At 40.2% G+C, this 26,943-nt stretch overlaps 1 protein-coding gene across 3 annotated transcripts; it reads left to right on the top strand.

Annotated features, from left to right (window-relative positions):
• Positions 1–1,368: 1,368 nt before the first annotated feature.
• On the top strand, positions 1,369–26,564 carry LOC139468398 (uncharacterized). 3 transcript variants are annotated; one of them, XM_071250343.1, is made up of 9 exons: positions 1,369–1,545; positions 2,664–2,779; positions 3,136–3,231; positions 4,067–4,254; positions 5,150–5,202; positions 10,008–10,718; positions 12,326–12,515; positions 15,167–16,005; positions 17,160–26,564. In XM_071250343.1, the coding sequence occupies exons 1-9, from the start codon at positions 1,497–1,499 to the stop codon at positions 17,288–17,290; spliced, it is 2,373 nt and encodes a 790-aa protein (XP_071106444.1). In that variant the 5' UTR covers positions 1,369–1,496; the 3' UTR covers positions 17,291–26,564. The 3 variants fall into 3 exon arrangements, with proteins under 3 accessions (XP_071106444.1, XP_071106447.1, XP_071106445.1); XM_071250346.1 differs by having other exon boundaries at positions 15,167–15,998; positions 17,160–17,267; XM_071250344.1 differs by lacking the exon at positions 1,369–1,545 and adding an exon at positions 1,646–2,096.
• The last annotated feature ends 379 nt before the right edge of the window (positions 26,565–26,943 follow it).

The raw sequence follows: 26,943 nt of genomic DNA, 5'->3' as shown, positions 1-26,943 counted from the left end.
AACTCTTAAGGTGTACTATACGGCATGCTCATGATTTCAATCACTGGATTGTCGGGTCCAGATTCGATTATTTATGGACCGCGGTCATATAGTTGAGCTGGAATATTGCTGTCCTAAAGAAATACTAGTATACAACCCCTCTTAAAGTAGATGTATATATGTTCTACAGAAGTATACAATCTCTATTTAAGTAGATTTATATATGTTCTGCAGGAGCATACAACCCACATTCAAGTAGATCTATATGTGTCCTATGGGAGTATACAAGCCCTCTTTACGTAGATCTATATGTCATTCTATCAAGTAGATCGATATGTGTCCTTCTACAGAATTGTACGACACATCTGATGTTAAGTAATTTTACACAGAGTGCTCGCTGAAACGGCCCCACCCATCTACATTATCGTCCAGTGAATGAAATATATATATTTATATATATTTCACTCACTCAACATATATATATTCATGAAAGCATTCATGGACCGCTCCTGCACAATGCACCTAGGGTTTATATTTGAGCAGAGTCTGAAAAATATCATGTATATATATATCGATCTAGAATCTCTGCCTAGCAATGGATTCGCTATTTGGGGATAGCGCACTGTCTAAACTCAATTATTGCGTATGCCAATATGCTATTATTAGTGCTGACACTTTAAAATTCCTTCGCAGTGTCGTCAGGTGGCGCTCGTGCCTCCATGTAACATTTCCGTAAGTTTAACATGCATTCATGAGCAACACCCATTCGTGATAACTCGTGTTATTCCGGGACAAGCCGAATACAGATACGGAAAGGGGCGAGTGGTGACGAATGGAGTGGTGGCCAATGGATCGACGTCTTTGCAGTTGAAGACAAGGGGCGGAAAGGGGCGAGGTTAGCCGAAAAGTTCGTATCGGGACACGGTTACGGAAAGATGCGAGTGCGGCTTATCCCTGATTAGTACGTGTTGCATTCTCACTCAACTTTTGGTTTGTCCCGAAATGCTCCGCGACAAAGTCTAATTATCGTGTAATTCCAAGTCACCGCGGGAACCAGTGACTGACTGGTTTGTCTGACCTTCACCGCTTGCGCACTTTGTGCGGAGGCGAAGGACGGGGTACCAGTCTAGAACCAACGAACACTGGCGCAACCTAAGCTGGGCCCCGTCTCCAATATCACAATATAGTTGACGACGCGCATAGGGAGCCGGGAACCAGCTTATGGCGCAACCTTGCTGCGCCAACCAACAGTGGAACTAGGTTATTTCCCCTGAATAGTTACTAGATGGCGCTTATATAAAGGTTTCCTCCTTCTACGCTCAATGTTATTTCCGTTCTATTCTTATATATAATATGTAGACCGGAGCCCAGTAGTGTTTTCAATCGGAATGTCTTTTGTCTTTTAGTTATCTCGTTCTTAGTGACGTGGTCCTTTAAGTACGGAATTGTACGATGTCAACTGAATTTTTTACTGCAAGGAACTATTGAGAAATTTGGCGCCATTTACTGATAGATGGATGTTTGAATATTATCAGTTTATAGAAAAAAGTTCACAAGCAACACACAGTACGTAGTAATGTTGCAGTACCTTGAGAATAGAGATGATTATTTTATATCACAACTTCACCATTTCCTTCAGTTATCACGGGCACACGCGCGTGTCATGGTGGAGATAAATATTTAGAGACCTAGTTTCGAAACAAAATTTCACATTTCTCCAAAACGTTACGTACCCAGTCAATGTCCGAACTCTAGAACAGCGATGTCAACAGTTAGTGTCGAGATGAAATGATCAAACGAATAACCGGTATTTTGAAATAGATATGTTGATATCAGCTGATTACATAAAATGTGTAGATCTATATGTCAAAACCAAAATAAAGAAAAAGCTGTAAACAAACACATTTACTAACAGCATTTATAAGTCTTAAAATGTGTCGCAAGTAAAAATATTCCTGCCGAATTGTTTCTTAAGGTTTTATCGTATTGTAAGCAAGCATTATAATAGAAACGTATAAAAACGTAATCACGAGTCAAGTGCTTGTGATTGGCAATTAGAAGCCGAAGTTTGATAAGTAGTAAATGGCAAGAAGACACTGATGAGCATACAAACCATGGTAACCCTGTCATTAGTCTGTTTAAAGACCTGTTTCTTTCACTTTAATGTTTTTTCCTCATATTGTTTGTCTCCATCATTCAGATAGCTTTTCTAAACAGGTTAGGTATTGAAAATGTATTGATGCTTATTATTTGTGGTTGTTCGCATATGTCCAGTGGGGATTCAGGTTAAGAATTTAGTTCCCCAGCAACCTATGCTTATCGGTGACTAGTTGATTGTGTGTCATTGTATCCCAATTGCATGGATTGATGCTCATTATGTCAATCACTTGATGGTTTGAGTGACACTCAATTATTTACAGACTGCCTTCATATAGTTGGATTTGTGCTAAGAGCAGTGTTAACCAACAAACAACCATCAGCATGACTGATGATATCACATTTCTTCTGTGTGTGTATGATTGATTGTTTGTTGTTTAACGCTGCACTCAGCAATATTCCAGCTATATGACGGGACCTGTGAATAGGTCTTCAGCAACCCATGCTTGCCGTAAAAGGCAACTAGCAGCGTGTGTATGAACTATGATGACCAATCATGACCAATCATGTGTGGTTTGTTTGTGTAGCTATGGAGGAAGGTGTTTGTGGTTTCTGTCGGCGCAAGGATGCTGAAGACATCTGTGGGATGTTGCACTCGGAAATAACGAAAGAAGGATGGGTCGTTGCTCATCACAAGTGCATGGTGAGTAAACAGATGCAAACAATGTCTTAAATTAACCCTGGTTGTTATTTACTACATAAGTCTTAGACATGATTTTATTTATTTATTACAAAATTGTATTCAAAACATTGAGGTGGTAGGTGTGAAGAAAAAGACATTTCAGATATTTTCTTGTATAATATGTTTATTGACATTTTTGTAGTTCAGTGTATTGTAATTTTGAATACATAATATTAGGTGCTGTACAAAAGTAACCAGTGTCTTCTTTTCATAAATGGATAAACAAACTTAATATCATTGATATGAATATGCAGAGCATTAACGGGCATTATCATTTTAGAGTTTTGACTTTCATGTTATTTGTTTTGTATTTTCAGCAATATTCGGCCCTTCTAACTCAATATAAATTCAGCCACTTTGGAGGCTTCAAGATTGCAAAAGTTTTGGATGAATACAAGCGTGGAAAGCAAACTGTGAGTGTCATTCTGAAGATTGCAACACCAAGTAAACAAAACAAGGGACATAACTTTTGCTCTGGAGATTGAAGCATGTGCAGATCCATGACATTATTTTATTTTTAGAAACTTTTTGAGTACAGTTTACTATTCTTATGTTAAGAACCTGTGATCCATGATCAGATCAAATATTGGACTTTATGTTTTTTAATTATACTCAAAGTATATAGGAGGTGAGGTGAAATGGGGTTTAACGTCGCGTCCAAGATTATTGCACTTATATAGCGACGTGCATGTACGTGTGTGTGTTTGTGTGGCTGCTTGTACTAGTCCGGACTGATGCCGATTTATAGTGCTAGCTCACTGAGATACCATGCCGCAGTTTAACATGAATACCCCACTCAGACACAGTATACTGACTCTGAGCCCACCAGTCCTTGTTTTAGCCCCTTAATGCCGAGCGCCAGACAGGGTAACAACAAGTACCATCTTTTAATGTCTTTTGGTATGACGCGGTCGTGGATCAAACCCCAGACCTTCCACTCACCGGGCGGTCGCTCTACCACTAGACCACGGAGGCGCTCAAAGTATATAGGATAAAATATTGAATTAATTAGCAGATAACGGAACCAAAATATGAACTGTATTTGAAAACGCAACTATACAATGGAAAATACTTTGAACTATAGAGTTTATAAACGTGGTGCACGGAAACCTTTTCAACCTTAATATTGTCTTATTCCGGCGCCTCTATATTGGGTAGGGCAATGGATTGAGTGTTTGCCATACAATCGACCTGGTTCCACTGCAGACCATTCACACAACACTGTTGGACATGCTGTTACTGTTGCAGAAATGTTTTGTTTGTGGATGTGGCAAGAAGAAGAAGAAGAATGTCCTTCGGGGAGCCACGGCAGGATGTGCCGTACGGTCCTGCAGACGTTCCTTCCACTACTACTGTGCCAAGATGTCTCCCAATGTTGTCACGAAGAGACTGGTTGTTCATATCAAGAATAGAGGAGAGAAAACTGTGCTCTACAGGTGAAGATCACCCTTACTGGACAGACTTCGAGCGAACCCAACCACTGCCTGTGATTGTGCATGTTCTCAGGCATGAAATGTTGACGTTTGTGCATGTTAGCTGAGTGCTCATTGGTGAAAAAGTTAAAAATTCTTAAAGGCTAAATAGGTTGGCCCCATTATCTAAACCTATGGTTATTTGTGCAGTCTGTATCACTATGTTTGTTTGTTTGTTTAACGCCGCACTCAGCAATATTCCAGCTATATGATGGTGGTCTGTAAATAATCGAGTCTGAACCAGACAATCCAGTGATTGACATCATAAGCATCGATCCACACAATTGGGATACGATGACTTGCATCAGCCAAGTCAGCGAGCCTGGCCACCCGATCCCATTTGTCGCCTCTTACGACAAGCATAGTCGCCTTTTATGGCAAGCATGGGTTGCTGAAGACCTATTCTACCCCGGATCTTCACGGGTCTGTATCACAATGTGGGTAACTTCACTGATTATGTGTTATACCTGAACAATCTGGATTCTGTCAACTACTGGCTGCCCTAGCCCAAATTTGATCATTTATTTGCTTTAAATGACATTGCCTCATTCATATCAAGGTAATATCTTATTTTAACTGAGAACTGAATGTTGCAGCTTCTGAAGAATACAGAATACAAGTAAGACATCGAATGGCTCAGGTTGTTATGCTCTGTCCTCATACCCCAGCTGCATGGATCAGTGCTCACAATATTGATCACTGGATTGTCTGGTCCAGACAGGCCATCATCATGTAGCTGGAATATTGCTGAGTGTGGCAAAAACAAAATACAAAATGTGTCATATTCAGAACTCTTTGCGTAAACATTTGTATCAGTATTGTCTCCCCGAAGATTATGATGGAATATTTTGTGTTTCAGAGTGTTCTGCTGCAAAGAACATGAAGATAAATACAGGAAAAATTTGAAACATTGTGAGTTACTTCCTTTTGATTTGGTTGATTGTTGCATTACATTCTTTTCTCCTGTCCCAAGCATAGGCTGTTGGGAAAGTTTACCCCTCCCAACTAATCATTGTGGTTGCCGCTTGCAATAAGGTTTGTGCAGTGAATCCAGTTTCAAACTACAGTCTGGTTTCAGCGAGAGAGAAACCAGTGACTGATCTGACCAATGAGTGGTCAGGTTGTTTTGCCAATATTTCTCATGTCCCATTTTCATAGCCTTGCAGACTCTATTCTGTACATCGCTTCAATATCAGGCAACTGTAGTGTTTGCATGAAGTTCTTGCACAGAGCTCGACTTGTTTGACTTCTGTGAGTTATACCCATCCCAGGGGTAGATTTAACAACAAGTTTGTATATGCAGGGCTTGCTCCTTTGTAAAGTTACCAGCCCTTTATCAAACTAACTGGCCCACAACCAAATGATGGAGGCTCCGAATTGGCCGAACCCGAGGTCACATAGCGACTGAGTTACCAGGGGTACTATGAAACTTTTAGATTTTTTACTTGCATTACTCCTTAATGCATCTACTGCTTACCTTTTGACAAAGAAAACAGCACCTAGCGATGGTCCTGGGTAAAAAAAAGAAAAAGCTGTTTCCAAATCAGGTCTGCTTTTTACAGGACCACCGCCACTGTCATATGACAGGTTGTGATGTCACATCCAATTTATATTACCGCTCATCATCAAGGAAGGTCGTGTGTTGCTTGTAACTTCAACTTTCGCTTAATTATATGGTTATGATTTTGTTACCACACTAAATTATGTCTGCGACGGGTGATGTATTCTTTCCATATTATTTTCACTTGATTGTGTATTAATATGTTTTCCACGTAAGAAGACGGCTTACATGGCTCATTGTTTCCGCCTTTTGAATTTGAGTTACATTTGTTTACCTATTACAGAGGTAGTCAAGTTTGTTTGCAATTTTCAGCTAGGTATTAACATGCTTATGTATATTTAAATACCAGTAGCCTTTGGCGTTATGTAGAGTTTCACGTGTTTATATTTCATACACTTTAAAACTCATAAAAATTTTGCCGATTACAGCTGTACATGGCACACATATACCAGACGCCTGCGCCCACGTATCAACCTCTAGCGCCAGTTACAATACTTACGGACACGTGAAGATTCCAGGGAAGAATAGGTCGTCAGCAACCCATGCTTGCCATAAAAGGTGACTATGCTTGTCGTAAAAGGCAACTAACGGGATCGGGTGGTCAGGCTCGCTGACTTGGTTGATGCATGTCATCGATCCCAATTGCGTGGATCGATGCTCATGATATCAATCACTGGATTGTCTGGTCCAGACTTGATTATTTACAGACCGCCGTCAAATAGCTGGAATATTGCTGAGTGCGGCGTTAAATAACAAACCAACCAACCAACTACAATACTTACGCCTCAGACAACCAAAGCGCTAGCTCCTACACCTGCGTCTAACATTTATCAGACGCCAGATGCACACTCTGCTACAACTAATATGCCATTGGCTAGCACTAACACCACAGTTCACTCTCACTTGTCACTCTGCTAGAGTAAGAGCGATATACCGTAGCCGAAGTTGCTCACCTACGAGATGAGCACATCACCACCATTCTGATTCATCAGATGTATCAGGCAACGAGGATGGAGATTCCTCTGTAGAATGGAATACTCACCTTAGCTTAGTGCAGATTCCTGAGGGGTAGCGGACCGTCATGAGTTAGTAGCGCCAAGGATACCATATGGTCACAGCCCACATCTCTACCAGTGGATCCTATGCTGAAGGATATGGTTACTGCGCTAGACGAAGATTTTTCCAGGGTTACGCTTTTCCCATCATTCAAAGTGCCTAAATTTAGGAAGCACGATTTTCCTATCCATGTCTTTGCTGTAGCGGACCAGGCTCACGTTTTGGATGAGGATTTGCAGAGGATGACTGGCCGTTCGAAACCAACCATGCTGAAAGTCCCAGGCGCTAGATTTGCTTTCATTGAAACTGAAATCAGGTGTATACTAAAATCTTTATCCACAACCTGCACGATGGACCTGCAGGATTTATAAGAGGTTAACCTAAAACTGCAAAGACCATTTTCAGACGTTAGTTGATTTTCAACAGCATCAGATTGACCACATGAGGAACCACCTCGGAGCAGCCCTAGTGGAGATCACTGTTACACCCAGGCTTGGTTTCTTAGCGCTCTCCAACTGGGATTCAGAGTTTAAACGCCGGCTCCTCCGTCAACTATGGTCAGCTAGCGTTCTGTTCAATGACCAAGACACTGACACACGATAAGGTCTCCAATAATGCTCTGGATGAGACCACTCTTAAGGCATTAGAGCATGTGTCCCAAAGCTTATCCCAACGAACTGGCAGGTCGGACAGTTACAAGCCGAGAGATGCTCATCCCTCAAGGATCAGGATCAGGATTCTTTTCGTAGGCTCCTGTAAATGGAAATTCCAAGGCAGGGGCGAGGACAAGAGGGGGAAACATCGAAGCGTTGGACAATCATGACTGGGAACATCCTTCCTCAGTCGTCCCAATCGTTGACACCCCCGTAGGTGGGAGACTGAGCCTCCTCTGTCAGAACTGAGCCATACTGAAGGACACCATACTCAACGAACTGAGCTACGGCTACCGTCTGAAGAGGTGCTCCATCGTTGACCACAGCTCCTCCACCTTGGGATTATCCAAGGAAATCCAACTAAAATTCAACATAGACATCTTGTTGAAGAAGAAAAGAGCTGTAGAGATTGTACACGCCCCAGCGTTAACACCAGCCTTTTACTATCCTTCCTTTTTGGTATCCAAGAAGGACTCAGACAAGATGAGGATGATTGTTCAACGAGTGCCATCACTCTACTCTACCAAGGACTCGTCTCAAATGGTGGACGATAGAGTCGAGCGCCCGGGCGAGCCCGAATCTTTTCGAAGACACCACACTTCAGTTTCGGGGTGCTCACTCACAGGGCCAGACAGCCTCAGGGCTGGTGTACTACAGACCTAGCACACGGGAACAGCTACAGTCCACCCAACTCACAATATCCACCAACAACAGCATGGTGGTGTAAAGCCTGCTCAATAAAGCGACAACGCACTCTCACTCCCTTCTGCAACAGAAGTTCAAGTTCTTTCATCTTGAGGATTGTCTGGGACTAAAGTTGGTATTCCTGCACATCCCAGATGACGGAACATCCTGGCTGACGCCCTATCCCAGCCAGACAGGGTGGCTGCCATGGAATGGAAACTTCACTTAAGGGCTTTCCACAACATTGATCAGGCAACCAAACATTGATCTGTTTGCGACTCACCAGAACCACCAACTTATGACATATGTCTCCTCGTTTGTCATAAGAGGCGAATAACGGGATCGGGTGGTCAGGCTCCCTGACTTGGTTGATGCATGTCATCAATCCCAATTGCTCATGATGTTAATCATTGGATTATCTGGTCCAGACTTGATTATTTACAGACTGTCGTCATTTAGCTGGAATATTGCTGAGTGCATCTTGCCGAGGCAAGAGAGTTAACTGACTTTAAAAGTACAGTTTCCACCCTTGCCGAACTAGGCTGGAATTCCTGGGTTCGATCATCGATAATACCAGCCTAGTTCGGCAAGGGTGGAAACTGGACTTTTATAGTCAGTTAACTCTCTTGCCTCGGGGAAGATGTGCTGAGTGCGGCGTTAAACAACAAACAAACAACTTCCCAGGATTATACCAAAGATCAAAGAAAGAAAGGGTCTTGCTCTGACTTTGGTGACCAGCGACAGGGTGGTTCATCAACCATGATCCACTACCCCTCTCAGAGTGGTCCAACCAACTCATCCCCCCTCACAGCAAACTACCTTACCCACCGCCTGGCAGATTTCATCTGCGGGGGGTGGGGGGGACACTAAGGCGCCGCGATTTGCTGTGCAGAGTTGCGTCCCTTGTACAGAAACCTATGAGAGTGGGTTCGAATGCCGGTTCGCCCCAATTACGTTTCTAGGTTTGTCAGCACCATACCCGTGCTCGGGGGGTTTCACCGAATTGGTAAACGTCTGAGACCTGCATCACTTCGGGCTTTCCTCCCTCATTAAGCTGACACACCGTGAAATAACTGAAATGATGTTAAAACTCACTCACTCACTCATCTACACGCTTGCTTTGTCTTTAAAGGGCGCTAATCGTTAAAGGCCATTTGGTGGGGGCAACTAAGGCCATTGGTCTGGCACATCGTCCTTCTACCCAGCTTTTAGCTTTTAGCTCGGTTATGCAGTTTGTTAGGTTTTAGCTTACGTTATTTTCTTTTTACTGTGTGTTTACATTGACCTATCCTCAATTCTCATTTCTTTCTGATGGATGAGATTGAACAAGGTTAAGCGTTCAGCACTTGACTTGGGCCCACCTGTCATAGACCCGCCTCCCCACCATAGCTTCAAAAAAACGTTTTAGCACATGTGACAAGCAGTATTGTGACGAGATGTGACATCACAACGGACAGTCACATGACAGCGGTAATGGGTCCTTGCAAAAGTAGACTCAAACAGAAACAACATTTTTTCTTCATCAAGGTCCATCGCTAGGCGGTGTTTTGTTTGTTGTTAGGTAAGCAGTAGATGCATCAAGCAGTAATGCAGTATAATAAGTGTACAAATGTAAAAAAATATTTAGATTTTATTAATTATGTTAGAAAAAACAGAAAAAACTGACAGACATATGAGTACCTTTTGCAAAACATATTCTTTTGGGGATCTGTAAATTCACGGAATTATTCATTAAACATTGGTCATGTTATCATCACTTTCAGACCTTTCCACTTCATCCAGTAACAACAACAACAGTGATGTTGGCAGTGATGATGAAGGGGACTGTGAAGATGACGAAGATTATCAGGAGTTTGACTATGATGCACTTTCTCAAAACACAAATACAACTTTGGTAAATATCAGTGATACTGAATCCCCAATTAAACGCCACGCTGGAGAGGTTACTCTGAAACACCTCCCGGATGAATCAGGAGACAAGTCGATGTTCTCGTCAAGTAGTAACGACACTGACCTCCTCAAAGGCAACTGCGATGACAACTACACTGGCAATGGAATCCATTCAGATGGAAGTGACACACCAAAACAGAAAAGAAAAGCTGACAATATATCTGTCAATTCTTCGCCAACTAAGAAGGCAAAAGCAAGTGCTTTAAACTGTAATTTACCTGAACTTACTATTGAGTGTGTTAAGATAGATAGCCCTGAGAAAAATAACAATCAAAAGAGCCAAACATCAAGTGGATCGTCAGTTGCAAAAAGTGCTGAGAGTTTGAAGAAGAAAAATGGAAAGAAGTTGGTTGTAAAAATGAACGCTTTCACATCCCCTGGTGGTAAAAACAAGTGTGAGACCACCTCGGCGGTAGAGAATCACAAGGTGGATCACAAAGGGGATCGAAAGGTGGATCACAAAGGGGATCGGAAGGCGAGCAGCGAGAAGTCCTCTAAACCTCCACGTGGGAGCACACTGGACAGTAAGTCATAATGTAGTTCATCTCCCCAAGGCATGTGCGTCCACTAGCCCATATCAAAGCCTAGTTTCCACCTTTGCCACATCAAGGCCACTATTTTTGGCTCGGCCCTTGCCCCCACCTCGCGTAGATCACGAGTCGTGCCCCTTGTAATGTAAACGCAATATCCTATCAGATCGCTGTTCTTATCTCGTATAGCTTCACAATGATGGCGACTACCATGGACGACGACCTAGTCGATCAGATAACTTCCTTCCAGATCAACTTACTTTCCGGATACTCTTTGAAAGATATTTTGACAATGTTCTCTATAAAAAAATTGAAAACGGAACAAAAGAACATTCTGAAATGCCTAATAGATGCCGAAGATTGTAAGGCAGTACATCCCTCAGGCTATGCAAAGTCTCTTCTGTTGAAATGTTTATCCCATATTAAAGCGAGAGATTTGACGGATTCAGTCGTAAAGCCATTAACTTGTTCTGAATACCCTGTGTAACCTTTTCAAGGTTGCATGATTAGAAAACACTTTCCAACTGTCACATTTCCTGATCTGGAAAGTGATGCTCTGATTGGTAGGGTGAAAGGTCGTTCACATGAAAGGTGACATGAATCGGGATGTCCTCAGTTCTTTGATTAGCTGTAGAGTGAACTAAACTCTGATTTTAAACAGGTTGACATGTTAATGTGGTATTAGCTGATCAATAAAAAAATGATTTACACATTTTAATATTTTCCCTCAATCTCTCATGTGCGGGGATGTTCATGGCGACCATTGCTTGAGATACAAAATATAAGAAGCAATATTATTAAATGGGGTGTTTGGTCTTGGTGACTTGGTTGTTGTGTGTCATTGTAGGTAGTTGCTCATATCGTTAACCCCTGGTTTAGCTGGCCAACATGGCCCAGTGTTGATTGTTTACCTGTGTTCGACACTAACACTGGTCCCGAGTCTAGCATATTTTCTTAAGGACCAGCCAAATTAAAAAGATTGAATAAATGCCAGTGGTCTAGTGTTTATTTGAAGATGAACAAAGTAATTTAAAGTTTGACTTTTGAAATCAGCGATAGATTGATTCTAATATTCTAAGCAAAACCACTAACGGAAACAATCCTACAGGGTACATGGTTACCTTCTATGTGCTGTTCCTTTGGACCACTGAATTTGGTTAAGTTACCATGGTTACCCTCTTGGCTTGTTTCTCACTCTAATTGCTCAATGAAGCAAATAACTTTTAAAACCATTTTTGGTCAGGACCATAGAGATTCAACAGGACCAGTAGATTTCTTTTCTATGTGCTGTTCCTTTGGACCACTGAATTCTGTTCAGTGTCCAACACTGGACCATGTTTACATGTGCCTCCTGGTGGCAAATTCATCCCAAAGGGAAGTAACTCTAATCTGAAGTAGTAATACATGTAATGAAGTTTTAAATTGGGATAATTTGTGTTTTACGTATGACTTATTGAAACTGTCAATTATTGTGTATTACTGTTGACAATAGTATTGGCATTTATTAATTTCTAATGATATGGTACTATCGGTGGGCAACAGTTGCAATAGTTTGATAGTTTGATATATCTAATATTTAATTGTTGTGATGTTTGTTGCAGCTTGTGCCGTGTGCATTGTTGGTGAGGCCAAGCCAACCTTGAAATTGAGGCAGCAGCTGGAGAAACAAGTCAGCAGGAAGCTGGACGTGAAGACCAGTAACATCTTTGTTTGGCAGGACCTTGACCACACTCTGTGTCTCCCAAAACAAAGCATGATCTGCTTCATTCAGGACTTGACAGAGCACTTCGTGTGAGTTTGGCAGATAAATAGAGAATCTCACCCGAGTGTCTTTTGATATGAAATATATCAACATGAGTTGATAAAAGTGGAAAAATTCTGAGGCTTGCCAAAGTTTTTGCCACTTTTATCGAGTGAGATTTTATTAATCATCCAACATCATTCTTCCAACTTTTTCAATTTGTAGACAGTAATTAGCAGTGTCTTCAGTGTAAAAAGTACTGCTAACAGCTTCAGTAGCAGAGCCATTAGTGATGTCATTTGATTGTGACATCATGGTAACCAGTGACGTCATAATGGTCTGCAAAGCATTGTGATGTAATTTCATTGCAGCGATATCTACAGTGTAGATATCGCTTGATCTCATTCTAGCCGTATCTCCAGTGGGAGCCAATTTTGGATGATAAATAGAGAATCTCACCCAAGTGTCTTTTGATGTCAAATATATCAACACGAGTTGATAAAAGTGGAAAAATTCCGAGGCTTGCCGAGGACTTTTGCCACTTTTATCAACGAGTGTTGATATATTTGATATCAAAAGACACGAGGGTGAGATTTTATTTATCATCCAACATCGTTCTTTCAACTTTTTCAATTTGTAGACAGTAATAAGCAGTGTCTTCAGTGTAAAAAGTACTGCAAACAGCTTCAGTAGCAGAGCAATTAGTGATGTCATTTGATTGTGACGTCATGGTAACCAGTGACGTCACAATGGTCTGCAAAGCATTGTGATGTAATTTCATTGGAGCGATATCTACAGTGTAGATAAACTGAACAATTTCTCATCACCTGCACCGGTAGCTCAGTGCGAAAATAGCGGCTTACAAAACGTAACATGTCATGTGAGGTTGCAGCTTCGATTCACGTTATGGAAGTTTCATGTAAAAAAAATTAATTTTGACTTTTAACCAATCATCAAAGACAATTGAGAACATATCAAGAGGCAAGTTAATGAAACGTTAATTGTAAAACCTAGGTATTACAATTGAAATGTAAAACCTCAAAGCAGGTTTAGAAGCATCTTCCAGAGGCAAGTGAGTTAACTGACTATAAAAGTCCAGTTTCCACCCTTGCCGAACTAGGCTGGTATTATGGAGTTACATTTTGGCTGGACTAACTAGTCTATGCATAGTCCAATCAAAATCGCCCACCGAAATCGAAATCAGGTTTGTAAAGTGTCATGCAGATTTCGGTGGACTGCAGGATTTGCAAAGCATGTGCACCGCTAACTCGTTGTCAACAGATATTTTCTAATTTCTTTTCATGCTTTTATTCAAGGTGCTCACGTGATTTGATGCACTTTGCGATGTAAGACTCGTTTTATCACAATATAGATCTTGATTATCAATCAGATCGTCTTGACTGGGCGCCTACGTTTTGTTCGAAACAAATGCAAGTGATACGAGAGGTTGAATCTGATTGGTCAATAGCAGAGGCATAGAAAGGACATATCTCGTAATAGCCACTGGTCGTGCTACGATCAAGCCCAGGAATTCCAGCCTAGTTCGGCAAGGGTGGAAACTGTACTTTTAAAGTCGGTTTAGAAGTGACCCTTTTCAAAACCTAGGTTTGGAAGAGAACCCTTGATCCATGTTATTTTACTTAGTGCATTGAGTCTGAAGTGGGACAAGTTTTCTTAGAAACTACTGAAGTTAAATGAAAGAAACTTTGAAGACTTTTGTAAGAGATACTTAGTTATCAAGACAATTGTAAATAGGTGCGATAATTTATTTTTTCCAGAGTGTATTCATTACACATTTTATCAGATTTTCTTGTAACATAGAGCCACCCAAACCTATTTCTTCTCAAGGCTTTATAGGACTCTTTGTTTTTCTAGGTAACATTAACTTCCCTGTTATTCACTACTGTAGAACTAACAACATAATGTGCCCCATGGCGGGGGATAGTAGTAACTCTGTTTTCTTGTTTCTAATGGCTTCACACAACTGGTGACTACCAGGCAAACAAAGGACAGATTACCAAAGTAAAGTTATTACTGTCAAATTTCGCTCTTACAATAACAGAGGCATACAGACTAAAGTATCAAGTAACACTGCACATTGCAGTAACATGAAACACTCAGCATGGTTTGTCTAAAAATAGCACGGCATATCAGTAATTGTGATAAGCCTTCAGTCGTTCAAGTTAAAGTACAATGAAGATTGCATTGAATTATATATAAAAGTCACTAAGTACTTGGAAAACTTGGAAAGACTTTGAAAATATTTGTCTTTGTTCAATGGTTGGAATAACCTCAACATACAGTGGGGCAGTCGGGTAGCCATTTCTGGTGTCCCCCGCCGTGATATTGCTGGAATATTGCTAAAAGCGGCGTAAAACCATACTCACTCACTCACTCACTCACTCACTCACTCAACATGCAGTGGCTGTGGCCATAGATCAGGCCATGTTTTCATGTCCTGGATGTTGATTTTGTAAAATGTTCTCTGATTGGACTATTGGTGTATATGATAGTCCTCTCCCAAGCATGTTTTAGCACAGTTGTCTTGAAAGGGCAGTCTTGCCTCGTGGAGATGGGGTTTTACGAATTTGGTATTCATCTAAAACCTGCATCTCTGGGGGCTTTCCTCCCACATCAGGCTGACATGTCATGACATAACTGAGATACTCCCTCACTCACCTTTTTGATTAACACATTTCAGAAAGCAAGACATCCCAGAGGTGACGAAGTTGATGTTTGATAATGAGTACCTGGAGGGGAAGGATAAGAATCTGTACCAGGTCGAGGGAGGTTTCCTGCAACGTTTGAACAACCAGGACATCATCAACCAAACTCACGATCTGTACTGGACCAGGGTCACCACGCAGATCTCCAAACTAGGGCAGAAAGGAGGCGTCTTCAAGCCTGATGGCAAGAGAACCCTTGTGCTGCTGCTGGATGACTTCATTGACGAGGATGGGAAGATGCGGGAGAAGTTAGGTGTTATGCCGGGACAGACCGAGCCTGACATGGTGACGTGGACGTCGGCTACCGTGGTTACCAAAAAAACAGATGAAGAAGATTTGGAGATGGGCAGACTTGAGGTGGAGACGATTCTTCAGTGGACTGGGGAGAAGTTTAGGAACATTGGTCATGTATTTGTTCATCCCCAGGAAAATATTTTGATACCAGAGTTGGAGGAAAGTGATGGTGTCAATGACATTGTTGAACATGTTCAGTCCTCCAAATCTGGGACTCCAGGTCATACGACCATAATGATCCTGAAGCAGATTGATGAAACTGTGGTTAACTTCCAGGCGTACTGTCGGAAAGCCTTTCAGAAGGTCCTGCCATCCTGTCTGAAGACAGGAGCTGCTCTTGCAGTCCTCATTGACATCCGCTCCCTCTCAAGTAAAAGCATACATCAGCAGATTGGGGACGTGTTTGTAGACGAGAAAGGAAGAAATGTTCCAGTGACTATTAGAAGTGTCTTTGACCCGTCGTCTATACCAGTGTCATTTGTAGTGGTCGAAGTTGATGCACAACAGCTCAAGGTACAAAGTAGGTCATATATTTCAAAGTAACTTCAGTAGCATCGGGGTTGTGGAGTTTGAAAATTTGTTGTCGAATGATCAGTTGTTGAGTGGTGGCAAGGTTTGCCTAGTTGTTTAAGGTGCCCAATTTGTGGCCCTTAGGAGTCAGGAATCCAGATTCGTCCTGATTATGTTTCTAGGTTTTGTCGTGAAGATCTGGGGTAGAATAGGTCTGTCAGCACCATACCCGTGCTCATGGGTTTCACCAAAGTGGTGAACGTCTAAGACCTGCATCACCTATGGCGTTCTGTCCACATTAAGCTGACAAGCCATGATATAACTGGAATATTGTTCAAAGTAGCATTATTCTTAACCATGTTAACTCACTCTCACTCAGTCAAACACTAATTGGCATGTAAAATTGATAGGCATTTGCTTTAATCATCTTCCACCTCCTCATAGGTGACATTGTGGAAAGACCTGTGAAGATCCGGGGTAGAATAGGTCTTCAGTAACCCATGCTTGCCGTAAAAGGCAACTATGCTTGTTGTAAGCGGCAACTAACGGGATTGAGTGGTCAGGCTTCCTGACTTGGTTGATGCATGTCACCGTATCCCAATACTCATGATGTCAGCTACTGGATTGCCTGGTCCAGACTTGATTATTTAGAGACCGCCGTCATATAGCTGAAATATTGCTGAGTGCGGCTTTAAGCAGCAAACAAACAAACAAACAAAAACATCCAATGATGATTTACTTAGCTATCAGGTGGCGGGTCCAGTGCATTCCTGGCCCCTATCAGGGAGATAAACATAGTTCTGGGCGCTGGATAGTATACCCCTATATACAGCTCTCTGATTGAAAGAGTGGTGTAGTTGTTGTTTTTTGTGTTCACAAGTTAACATTTATTGTGAAATAAACCTGGCTTCGTTCTTCATTGTTCTATCTAATATATCCATCTAATCTGTGAAGCAATGTATGTTGGAATGTTGTAGTCTTTGTGTTGAAAACATTTCTCAAAGTTAGATACAGCTTTGAAATAGGTTTATAATCAATATACCCTGTCACTGATAAAATTTCAATTGCATCAGTATTTAGGATGCTTTAATAAGGCAGTGATTGCACCTGCACCCTTCATTGGCTCAGCATAGGAATCATTCACATGTCCTGCATATCTTTCAGAAGGCAATGTAGTCACCTCCACAAAGCAGACCCCCAAACAAAGTGAACACCCGAGGGACCTGCAAAAACCATCAACGTCAGGTGTCAAGCGCACACCCCTAAGGACCCCTAAAGCCCTGGCAGACAAATGAGGAAACTATTTTATTTTTTTAAATTGAGATTTTATCAGGTTCTTAGTTTTTTAAATTCTGAGGTATTTTAATATTTCATTCAAAGCCGCTTCTCTGTTTAGATCCTGTTATCAGTGAACTACAAGTCACCTTTACAGAGCCATATTAGTTATACTGTATTAGCATGAACCAGGAATATGTTATACAAATTTTTCTACTGACATGCTGATTTTGGGCCAAAATAATATTGGCCTCAAACTGTGTAAAAAAAAATGTTGACATTTAATAGTCAAACTGTCTCAAATATGACTTTTAGCGAGTCATGGTACTGCATTTATGACATGTGTATCCATTCTCTTGCAACTAAAGTTCATTTCAAGGCGTCAATAGCGGTAATCTGACCGTGGTTGCTGTAAATAACGTTGAGTTGTGCGATCGACCGATCACTTCACATACAAGTTCGCCGAAATTATTGTAAACATTATTATGATTATTGAATGAAATATTGAATATATATTGCAAACTCTAGTTTACCAGATATCATAATGATAGGAATAAATTGCGTACTTCAGTTCGGATTTGTTTACTGGTACTTCCGGTGTTATGTGATCGCGGTGATCAGCTGATAATGTTTTCTGAAATGGGGTAAAATATCGTGTGATTGGAAAACTTGAGTTAATTAAAAATGTTGGTAAATTTTGGGAGCCATGCTTTACCGTGCGCTATAACCGAAGCACGCAATAACGAGGGAACACCATACGTAACAACTTTTAATGTAATACACCATTTGAAGGGGACGTGGCCTAAATGCAAATGTTTATTTGGTTACATACTAGTTTGAACAAACACACACCCTATATTTTCAAAAACCATTGCTTGAAAAACCTATTCTTTTATTTTATTAAGCCTAAGCAGGTAAATCTAGGTTTGAATCTGTGAGGTTTTCTATGCTGAGATTCAATCAGTGGTGAAGCCAAGCACACCCACCAGATCTGGCACTGTGAGAGTGCAGCATAAGAAACCTGTAGCTTACTGTTGTTATATGTCAGGGATAGACATGGCCACAAGTTCATTAGCCTGAGACGAGTGAAAATCGAGAGGGACTACTTTTTTCAAAATCTGGTTATTTCACATAAACCACGAGTCAAAAATGATCTATGGACTCGTTAGTTTTGACCAGTGGTATAAACCCTTGTTTGTCAATGAAGTCAAGCAAAGCGTTAAGGAACTTCAAGGATTTGCTAAGATGAATTCAATTCATTCTTGCTGTATATACTGTTGTGCTATCTAGTCAATTCTGCTACAGGATCTATGTTGATTTCTGAACTGACGTGTGTAAAGGTTTAATAGTCATATAAAGATGTGTCTTGATACGAATACATTTTACATAGTCTTCTTCATGTTGATAAAACACCTCAGAGGGCTTTTATGAAATATAAAACCCTCTTCAGTGGATAAACCCAAGGGGCTTCAGCACCTTTCTTAGCCTAGGAAAAAACCCCAGGGTTCTTCCTGAATGTTTAAACCTGAGGGGGAATGCAGTGGTCCAGATAATGTTTCATCCATATGTGTCAAGGGTAGAAATTAACCAAGAAAGTCTCCTAGACCCAATACTGATAACATATAGCAATACCTTAAAAAATGTTTGAAATGCTACTAGCCTTTAGGATACCTTAACATTGCAACTGCTATGGGCTAGTGCTGATTTGTATCCCGGGGTGTGCAGTACTGGTCATTATCCGGTACGAGTCATATTTTTTCAATCCAATAAGTACCGTGCTGCTCGTTTTGTAGAATTGACGAGTACTCTTATGATATTGTGCTGTGATCATTCAAAGACCCTGAGTTGTACATTCGGATTTTGGTGCCAAAATTAATCATGAGAGCAAATAGAATTGTTTTCCGCATATTTGATATGCTTGTAATTTGCCATCCGTCCCTATTTGACTAGTTTTCATCCATACAATACGCCAATACGGCATCCATTTGGAGCAGTGGGAGTGTTTCATCTGACTTATTGAAAGCTAAATCTGCAACATTATATACTTTGCTTGCTTTCATGTACTTGAAACAGAGACTGTAGATCTGTTAGTGACTAGAGTGATGGAGCTTGTGATGTAGGTGTTGAGTTGGTCCAGGCAAGATATTATGATAGAGGCAACAATGCAATTTACCAGCGCAGCTTCACCATCTACCAACAGCTCAATTATTGCGCTATAGCGCTACCGCTGTCTCGCTATACCACTACCGTGGCCCACGATCGAATACACTCGTACTTGTCTCAGGGAGCGGACATGTCTTGGCAATCTAACACCCCTTTTTGATCTTAGGGAACTGACATGCTTTTGCGATCCAACACCCCTTTACGATCTTAAAAAGCTGACACACCTTTCGGATCCAAAACCCCTTTTCGATCTTAGAGAACTGAACCGCCTTTCGGATCCAGCAACCCTTTTCAATCTTAGGGAGTTGACACACCTTACCGATCCAACACCCCTTTTCAATCCTTAGGGCTAGGGTTAGCCATAAATTCTTACCTTTTTGAAGTGTTTCAAAAAATCCAATGAGTAGTCCTATTAGAGTAATGTCCGTTTTAACACGTTTCGTCTCTCGATTGGTTACTCATTTTGATGGACAGTGGTAGGTGTGGCTTCTCCGGAAAGATGAATAGAGAAGGTATGACATCAGTAACGGCGCATGCAGGTTAATGAGGTGAAAACGACCCGTTAAATGAGCACAAATTCCAGGGCCCACTTGCACAAAGCGATCTTAGCGCTAAGACTATTGTAAGCCAATGTTAAAGTATGGGAGTTACGATCATCTTAGCGCTAAGATCACTTTGTGCAAGTGGGTCCAGGTGATGGCACTCTTGGTCCAGTGGTAGAGCGTTAGCTAATTAATGCACTAATTAACCGAGCCAGTGAAGCGTGTTTGAGCCCAAACAGCGCTAATTGGATCTGAAAAAGTGTGCCCGTTAAAGTGCACTGCTCCCGTGATAGAATAAAGGTACAATACACTGGATGATTCAGGATGCTCTTGACACTGAATATAAAACACAATATCAGCTTCCATGCAAGACTGTGTTGCTTGAGAGTTTGACATGAGTTCTAATCAAAGGCATTTTTTACATGTTTAAGGATAAAAATGCCACATTTTTATTTGAACAGTTTGTTATTTCATTGGACTTGAATTTTTTGGAGCAGTTTCCGAATGTTTTAAGTTGCCATGTATGTTTTTTAGTCTTTGTCTTGTGTGATAGTTAACCACATGCCAGTGTGTCTTAAGAAGTCTTAATCCTGAATATGTTGAAGGATATGAACAATTATTGATATGAACAAAAGGACAAAGTCATCGATAATCCCCGCAATGGTAATTACTTGTGAATACATAAACAAGTTTTAATAATTGCAAATGAAATGGTATCACTATCAAAAGGCACCAGTTCACCACTAGGCCAATCTATGTGCCAAGTTTGGTAAAGAAATGTATGGTTGTTGCAATGGAAACTTGAAAAATAAATTTAAGAAAAATCTCTGACCCTGTATTTACCAATGCGGGGGTTATGGATGACCTTGCCCTTTTGTCTTTTGTTAATTTTGTCTGTTTATCATGTTTATTGAGAGGTTGTTTTACATTACTTTGTATAATTTCTTATTTTAACGGTCTGGCTACTTACTTGCAAGAAGTGTAAGTTTCCTGTTCTGCATGTGTAGAATTATTAGCTTTTATTAGATTTTAATTCGCCAGAATGATGTAATGATTTTTCAAGAGGAAATTGGAGGTGATTTGATTTTGGAAGATTACAATTCCTACTTGAGAGACTGATGAGATCTATTGAGTAGCTTAAATTTGCTAATGAATTTACCAGTGACAAATCAGAGCAGAAACATAGATGTCACTTACAAAGGTGAATATGGTGTGTGTGCATGTATGAGTAGTTACTTAGTGTTTTTTTGTTTATTGCAGTATTAAAGTCTTATTTTGATCACTTTTCAAGATGTTGTCAATGATATAATATATTGACTTTATCTGCCACTGATGCAGTCAAAATGTGTAAATATATTCATGAACATGAAGCATGTGACAAAAAAAAGCCCAAAATGTTAAAAACTTTGGACTAATATAGATAATGTAACCCTGACACGATTGCTCATGAAGTCCTGTTCCCATACAGTTTTCAGTTTGAGCCACTAGACCTGAGTACAGATCTTGTATATGTACTCTGTCTTGTAAGCTCAAATTACAGTCGTAGAATGAAGCTGCATTATCCTGAATGGTAGTGAAGATCCGGTTTGAAATAGGTCTGTAGCAACCCATGCTTGCTGTAATAGGCAACTTTGCTTGTAAGAGGCGAGTACGGGATCGGGTGGTCAGGCTCACTGACTTGGTTGATGCATGTCATTGTATCCCAATTGCGTGGATCGAAGCTCTGTTGCTGATGTTATCAATCACTGGATTGTCTGGCCGAGACTTGACCACAGTCATATAGCTGGAATATTGCTGATGATAAGGCTACCACTGATGGTAAGGCTTTAGTAATTTTATGGTAGCTACAAAGGTCGGATTTGACCAATCGCATCAAAATCAGATGTGTAGCAGTATGGAACACTATGATCTGATTTGACAGGATTTACCGGTATAATGAGGATATTCAATCTGGTCCATTTGACATTCTGCGGAGTGGTGGGGAGTAGGGGTTACATAGTCATTTCAGCTAAAACAGCAAAAGAGATATTTTTGAATTAAAACTATGAACCTGAATATTTTTTTATAAGTGTTGGTTCACTGGTGGAACATGTATGGGGCAGCAGTACTAATATAATACTTCAATACTTCATTGTTACTCTGAAATACTGGAGTTATTGGAAGTGTAGGGCATGTCATTTCCAGCAGTACTAACAAAGTACAATATAGTAAAATAACAGGCCCTCTTGTTATTCGAAACAAATCGTATTTGTTGGCTTTTGTTGTTGTAAATACTGCCATATGTTTATTCCAGAATGTTGTTGTAGCTGGTATGAAAGGCCACTACACAGCTATTTATTCAAAATGTAAAGAAAGTTAGTGTGTTAGTTCACAATATTTTGAATTGTGTCACCTTTTTGTATAGTTACAGTCTTTTTTGGCATTTGAGATTTTTTACTTCCTGTACAGTACATATCCAGGTGAGGTAGAGTGCCATAGTGCTTTTTTAAAGTGAAATCCTGACTTTTTTAAAGATATTTTTGCTTTTTACATACAAATTTTGGGACATACAATTCATTAATGGTCAGCATTCCTTGGGACACACATATATTTTCTACCAAGGGAAGACTAGTTGTTTCCCTAACTGTAATGTTAATGTAATGGAATGTGAGAGCTGACCATATGTTGTTAGCTGTTATTTGTTGCATTTATTATAAACACTATCCAATGTTAATAAATGTATTTGTGTACATATTTCAGTTTTTTAAGAATATTTTCAGTTTCTGCATCTTATTCCGTACCAGGTGGTTGGTTCACCAGTGCTTTATGAGTTACCTCCCCTATAAGTCAATCTTAAAGGGGAAGTGTACACGCAAAAATCACTTTCTTTCTTTTTCTAAACAAAACGCAATTTTAGAATTAGTTAGTATCTGTGTTTGAAAATATACACTCATTTTTTTTCACAGTGAAAGTAGGAAGCTCACAATAGTGTGAAAGTGACATGCCGTTATGAGGCCTTCGTTTTACGAGCGAAATAGGCCTGAGTTATCCCCCTTAGATTATGACGTAATTGGTGCCAATTCAACTTGGTCCCTGTCTATTCTCAACGCAAAAGATATCAAGGACCAGTTTGCGGTAAAACAACATGGTCTACGACACACTCTGGCGCAGTGGTGACTCAGCATAACACAATTCTGGCTGGCATCTGAGATGCTAGAATCACAAAACTGTACCTACACCACGTGAAGCGGCTCTAACAAAGCATGATGACGTCATAATGTTTATCAATTGGCACCAATGACGTCATATTGCAAGGGGCATAAGCCATGGTGTTTTTGTTATGGAAAAAGAACACTTGGTAAATGTGAAGAATATAAATCGTTTTAGTGCAATAAATATGTTAATTAAATATGATGTTTTTATATTTTTGTCTATGATACTTCTATGTTAACACTTTTAATGTGGAAAAAGTACAAGAAAAAATGGTTCATTTCCGTGTGAACTTGCCCTTTAAGTATGCTGTTGATATAGTTATGTAAAAACTTTTCTGAGGAATTATTAAAAATAGAAATCAATTACACATCTCAGGTCCAAAATTGAACTTTTCACAAAAATTAACATCAAGTCCCAATCAACCATGATCAACTGAATCAAAAGCCTTTTGAAAGTCTAAAGACACAATAATGCTTGTCGTAAGAGGCGACTAATGGGATCGGGTTTTCAGGCTTGCTGACTTGGTTGATGCATGTCATCGATCCCAATTGCATGGATCGATGCTCATGTTGTCAATCACTGGATTGTGTGGTCCAGGCTCATATAGCTGGAATATTGCCAAGTGTGGCATTAAACAACAACAAACAAACCATAATGCCTATTTCAGAATCATCACACATTTCCAAGAGATCTTATAAAAATCTAATGTTCTCACCAATGTATTGTTTTTATAACACCAGTTTGAGAAGGATGAATTAAATCTGGTAAGATGGACTTTAATCTATTTGCAACAGCTTTGCCAATTATTTCATCATCTGCTTTTAATGAAATTGTTCTCTTATTTTCCGTTAATAAGAGGCCTTTCCTTTTTATCCAAGAGAGTAATAATTCCTCTTTTTTTGAGATAGTGTTACCTTCCAGTGGGTGTTCATCCAGGCAAATGTCAGGGGGCACAGGTGGCCCAGGTGGCCCAGTCGTCTAAGGCACAGCAATTCGGTGTGCAGAGTTGCGTCCCTTGGGAACGCAGAAACCAATGATTGTGGGTTCGAATCCTGATTCGCCCCGATTATGTTTCTAGGTTTGTCAGCACCATACCCGTGCTCGTGGGCTTCACCGAAGAGGTAAACGCCTGAGACCTGCACCACTTCGGGCTTTCCTCCCACATTAAGCTGACACACCGCGATATAACTGGAATACTGTTAAAAGCTGCGTTAAACCCAACTCACTCTCTCACTCTAGGCAAAAGTCTGAAAGTTCAAATTCAACAATTATATTTGACAAAGATTTGCTTGTTTTTGTTGAGGGTATTCTATCCAAGGAAGGGTTCAGGACAGTTAAAATCACCCCCAATTATAATATCATCCCCAGGAACGTAGGTTTTAACCAATTCATCATATACTACTTTATAAAATACTTACCTGGCCTTCTCTACATTTGGTGCATATACATTAACAATTGTAAGTGGACTATTATCAATTTCTGTGTCAGGCATACCAAATCTGCCCTTGTTGTCTACTGTAGTGGCTCTAACCTGGAGTTGTCTCCCCTTAATCAGTAGCCGTCCCTCTATCTGTGGTGCCATGACTAAACAATATCTGATTGTGTCTTCCCCACTGCTGTTCACAGAATGGTTTGTCTGCTATAATACTTTGTGTTTCTTGTAATAAAATTCCCTATTCATCCCTAGAATGAGAAGGGAGAATTTCACAAAGTAGCTATTTTAAATTGAATCCTACACAATTCTCTTATGATGTAATGTCAGTGTCACAAGTTTATCATCCACGAATATGCTGGGGATGACATAGCAATGCCATGTTTTATTTAAGCTGACCTGACCTGACACTGACAAATCCAGATGATTATATTACGCTTTTACTCGTTTTTCATATTTTCCTGGTTACAATGCCAAGAAACTGGTATTTTCATTTTTCATGCAGCCTGTCGTGTTGTTATATTTGCACAAGACACAGGCAGATCTTTGCCTTATAAGGAGGAAGTAGACATTTTGACTCTGTGTGTGTGCGTGCGTGGTTGCGTGCGTGCGCGCGCGGGTGCGCTCGTGCTTGCGAGATGCAGCCCTACACGAGAAACTTATTCACTGCAACTGTACCGTTATGTTTTCACTGTTCTTGATTATATCTGTTTGCACTAAATCATTAAGTCCCCATGATCCCCAGTAAGTGGCCTACCTTTGGTTACTTTGGTTACTGGTGGCTTATGCCCGTGTTTTAAACAGTTATATATAATATTGTTATGCCCAAATATGTTTGATAATCTTTTTTTTTAATATAACTTTGTATTGATGACTAAATTGTGTATATGTCAACTTGTTCTCATCGCTATATGGATGAAATAATGCTGATGCAACGTTAATTTTTTTTTATCTCACTCACTCACTAATTCATAAATGACTTGAATGTTGACATTGTTTAGGAGATACTATATGGAGAAAGCAATGAATAGGTGCATGTATAAATGCCACTAACTTGAATCATTCGCTATTATCGAGTGTATAATATGTCCATTCTACCATGATAAATACCAGCGTTAGAAATTGGCACTACGCCTGTAGTTCTTGCCAAACTGCCCATTAGTTACGGTATCAGAAGGACTAGTAGAAATATGCCATTTTCAAGGGTTTTGCTATATGTTATCATTATCAGGACTAGTGGACTAAAAAAATGTTAGTTTCTACCGCTGAATCCCCTGGACAAATTGCCCAAGTTTGTATGTGGCAGTGTTTGAAATAATTGTAAAACCCAATTAGACAGTAGGGCAGGTGACCCATAAATGTTGCCTGCCCATCTTCAAAGTTACCTGCCTGCTTTCAGACATTATAAATATTAAAAGTCATGAAAAATAAGAGACAAATCGAGTCTTAAATTCATTAAAAATGCAAATAAATTACATGAGACTCTATGAGGAGTTCTATTAAAACTGAATATTTAAGTAGTCTTAAATTATCGGCAAGACAGATAGGTTGAGGAAAATTTCATGCAGATGACACAAAATTTACCAGCCACGAGCAGGCGGGCTGGCAGTTATTTCGGACACTGGTATGTGGAGATGAAGAATGGACGTCACTTCCAAAATGAAACTTGGTGGAGAATGGATCCTGGGTTTTACTTGTAATAGAATGGAGAGGTCATACACATGAAAATAGAGGAAGAACTTGGAATTATCGAACATCCTCCAAAACAGGCAACAATATTTGAAGAAGTATGATGTCAATTCATTATGTATAAAGTCATATTGTAAATACTAGATTAAATGTCTACCTCATTCTCAAATTTGTGGATCGAGGCGTATCTAGATCTCATCAGTCCTTGTACATGATGTAGATGTTCAAGGGAATGTTTGGATCTAGTGCTATGTAAGAGTTGTCAGTATGTGAAACTAGTCGTAATTAATAAGTAGTTTGGCATAAATGAATATGACACTAAAGATCTGTTTGTTTTACTTGATCCAGATATATGCATGCGTACATATCACCTAATGGTAGATGGTGACAATCTCTAAACACGGGTAGCCCAGTTGACAAGGGCCCTGCGATTAATTGTGCAGAGTTGTGTCCCAATTGCATGCCAGAAACCTATGATCGTCGGTTTGAATCATGGTTCGCCCTGATTGTTTCTTGGTTTGTCAGCATCTGCATGGATTCGTGGGTTCCACCACCTAGGTATGCGTCTGAGACCTACATCACTTTGGGTTTTCCTCCAACATTAAGCTGACATGCAGTGATATAACTGGAATACTGTTCAAAGTGGCATTTGACA

This window comes from Haliotis cracherodii, unplaced genomic scaffold, assembly GCF_022045235.1.
Source record: "Haliotis cracherodii isolate W230 unplaced genomic scaffold, xgHalCrac1.p SCAF_2, whole genome shotgun sequence".
Classification (NCBI taxonomy): domain Eukaryota; kingdom Metazoa; phylum Mollusca; class Gastropoda; order Lepetellida; family Haliotidae; genus Haliotis; species Haliotis cracherodii.
The sequence above is the reverse complement of the archived record's forward strand: the minus strand, read 5'-3'. Positions and strand labels throughout refer to the sequence as shown.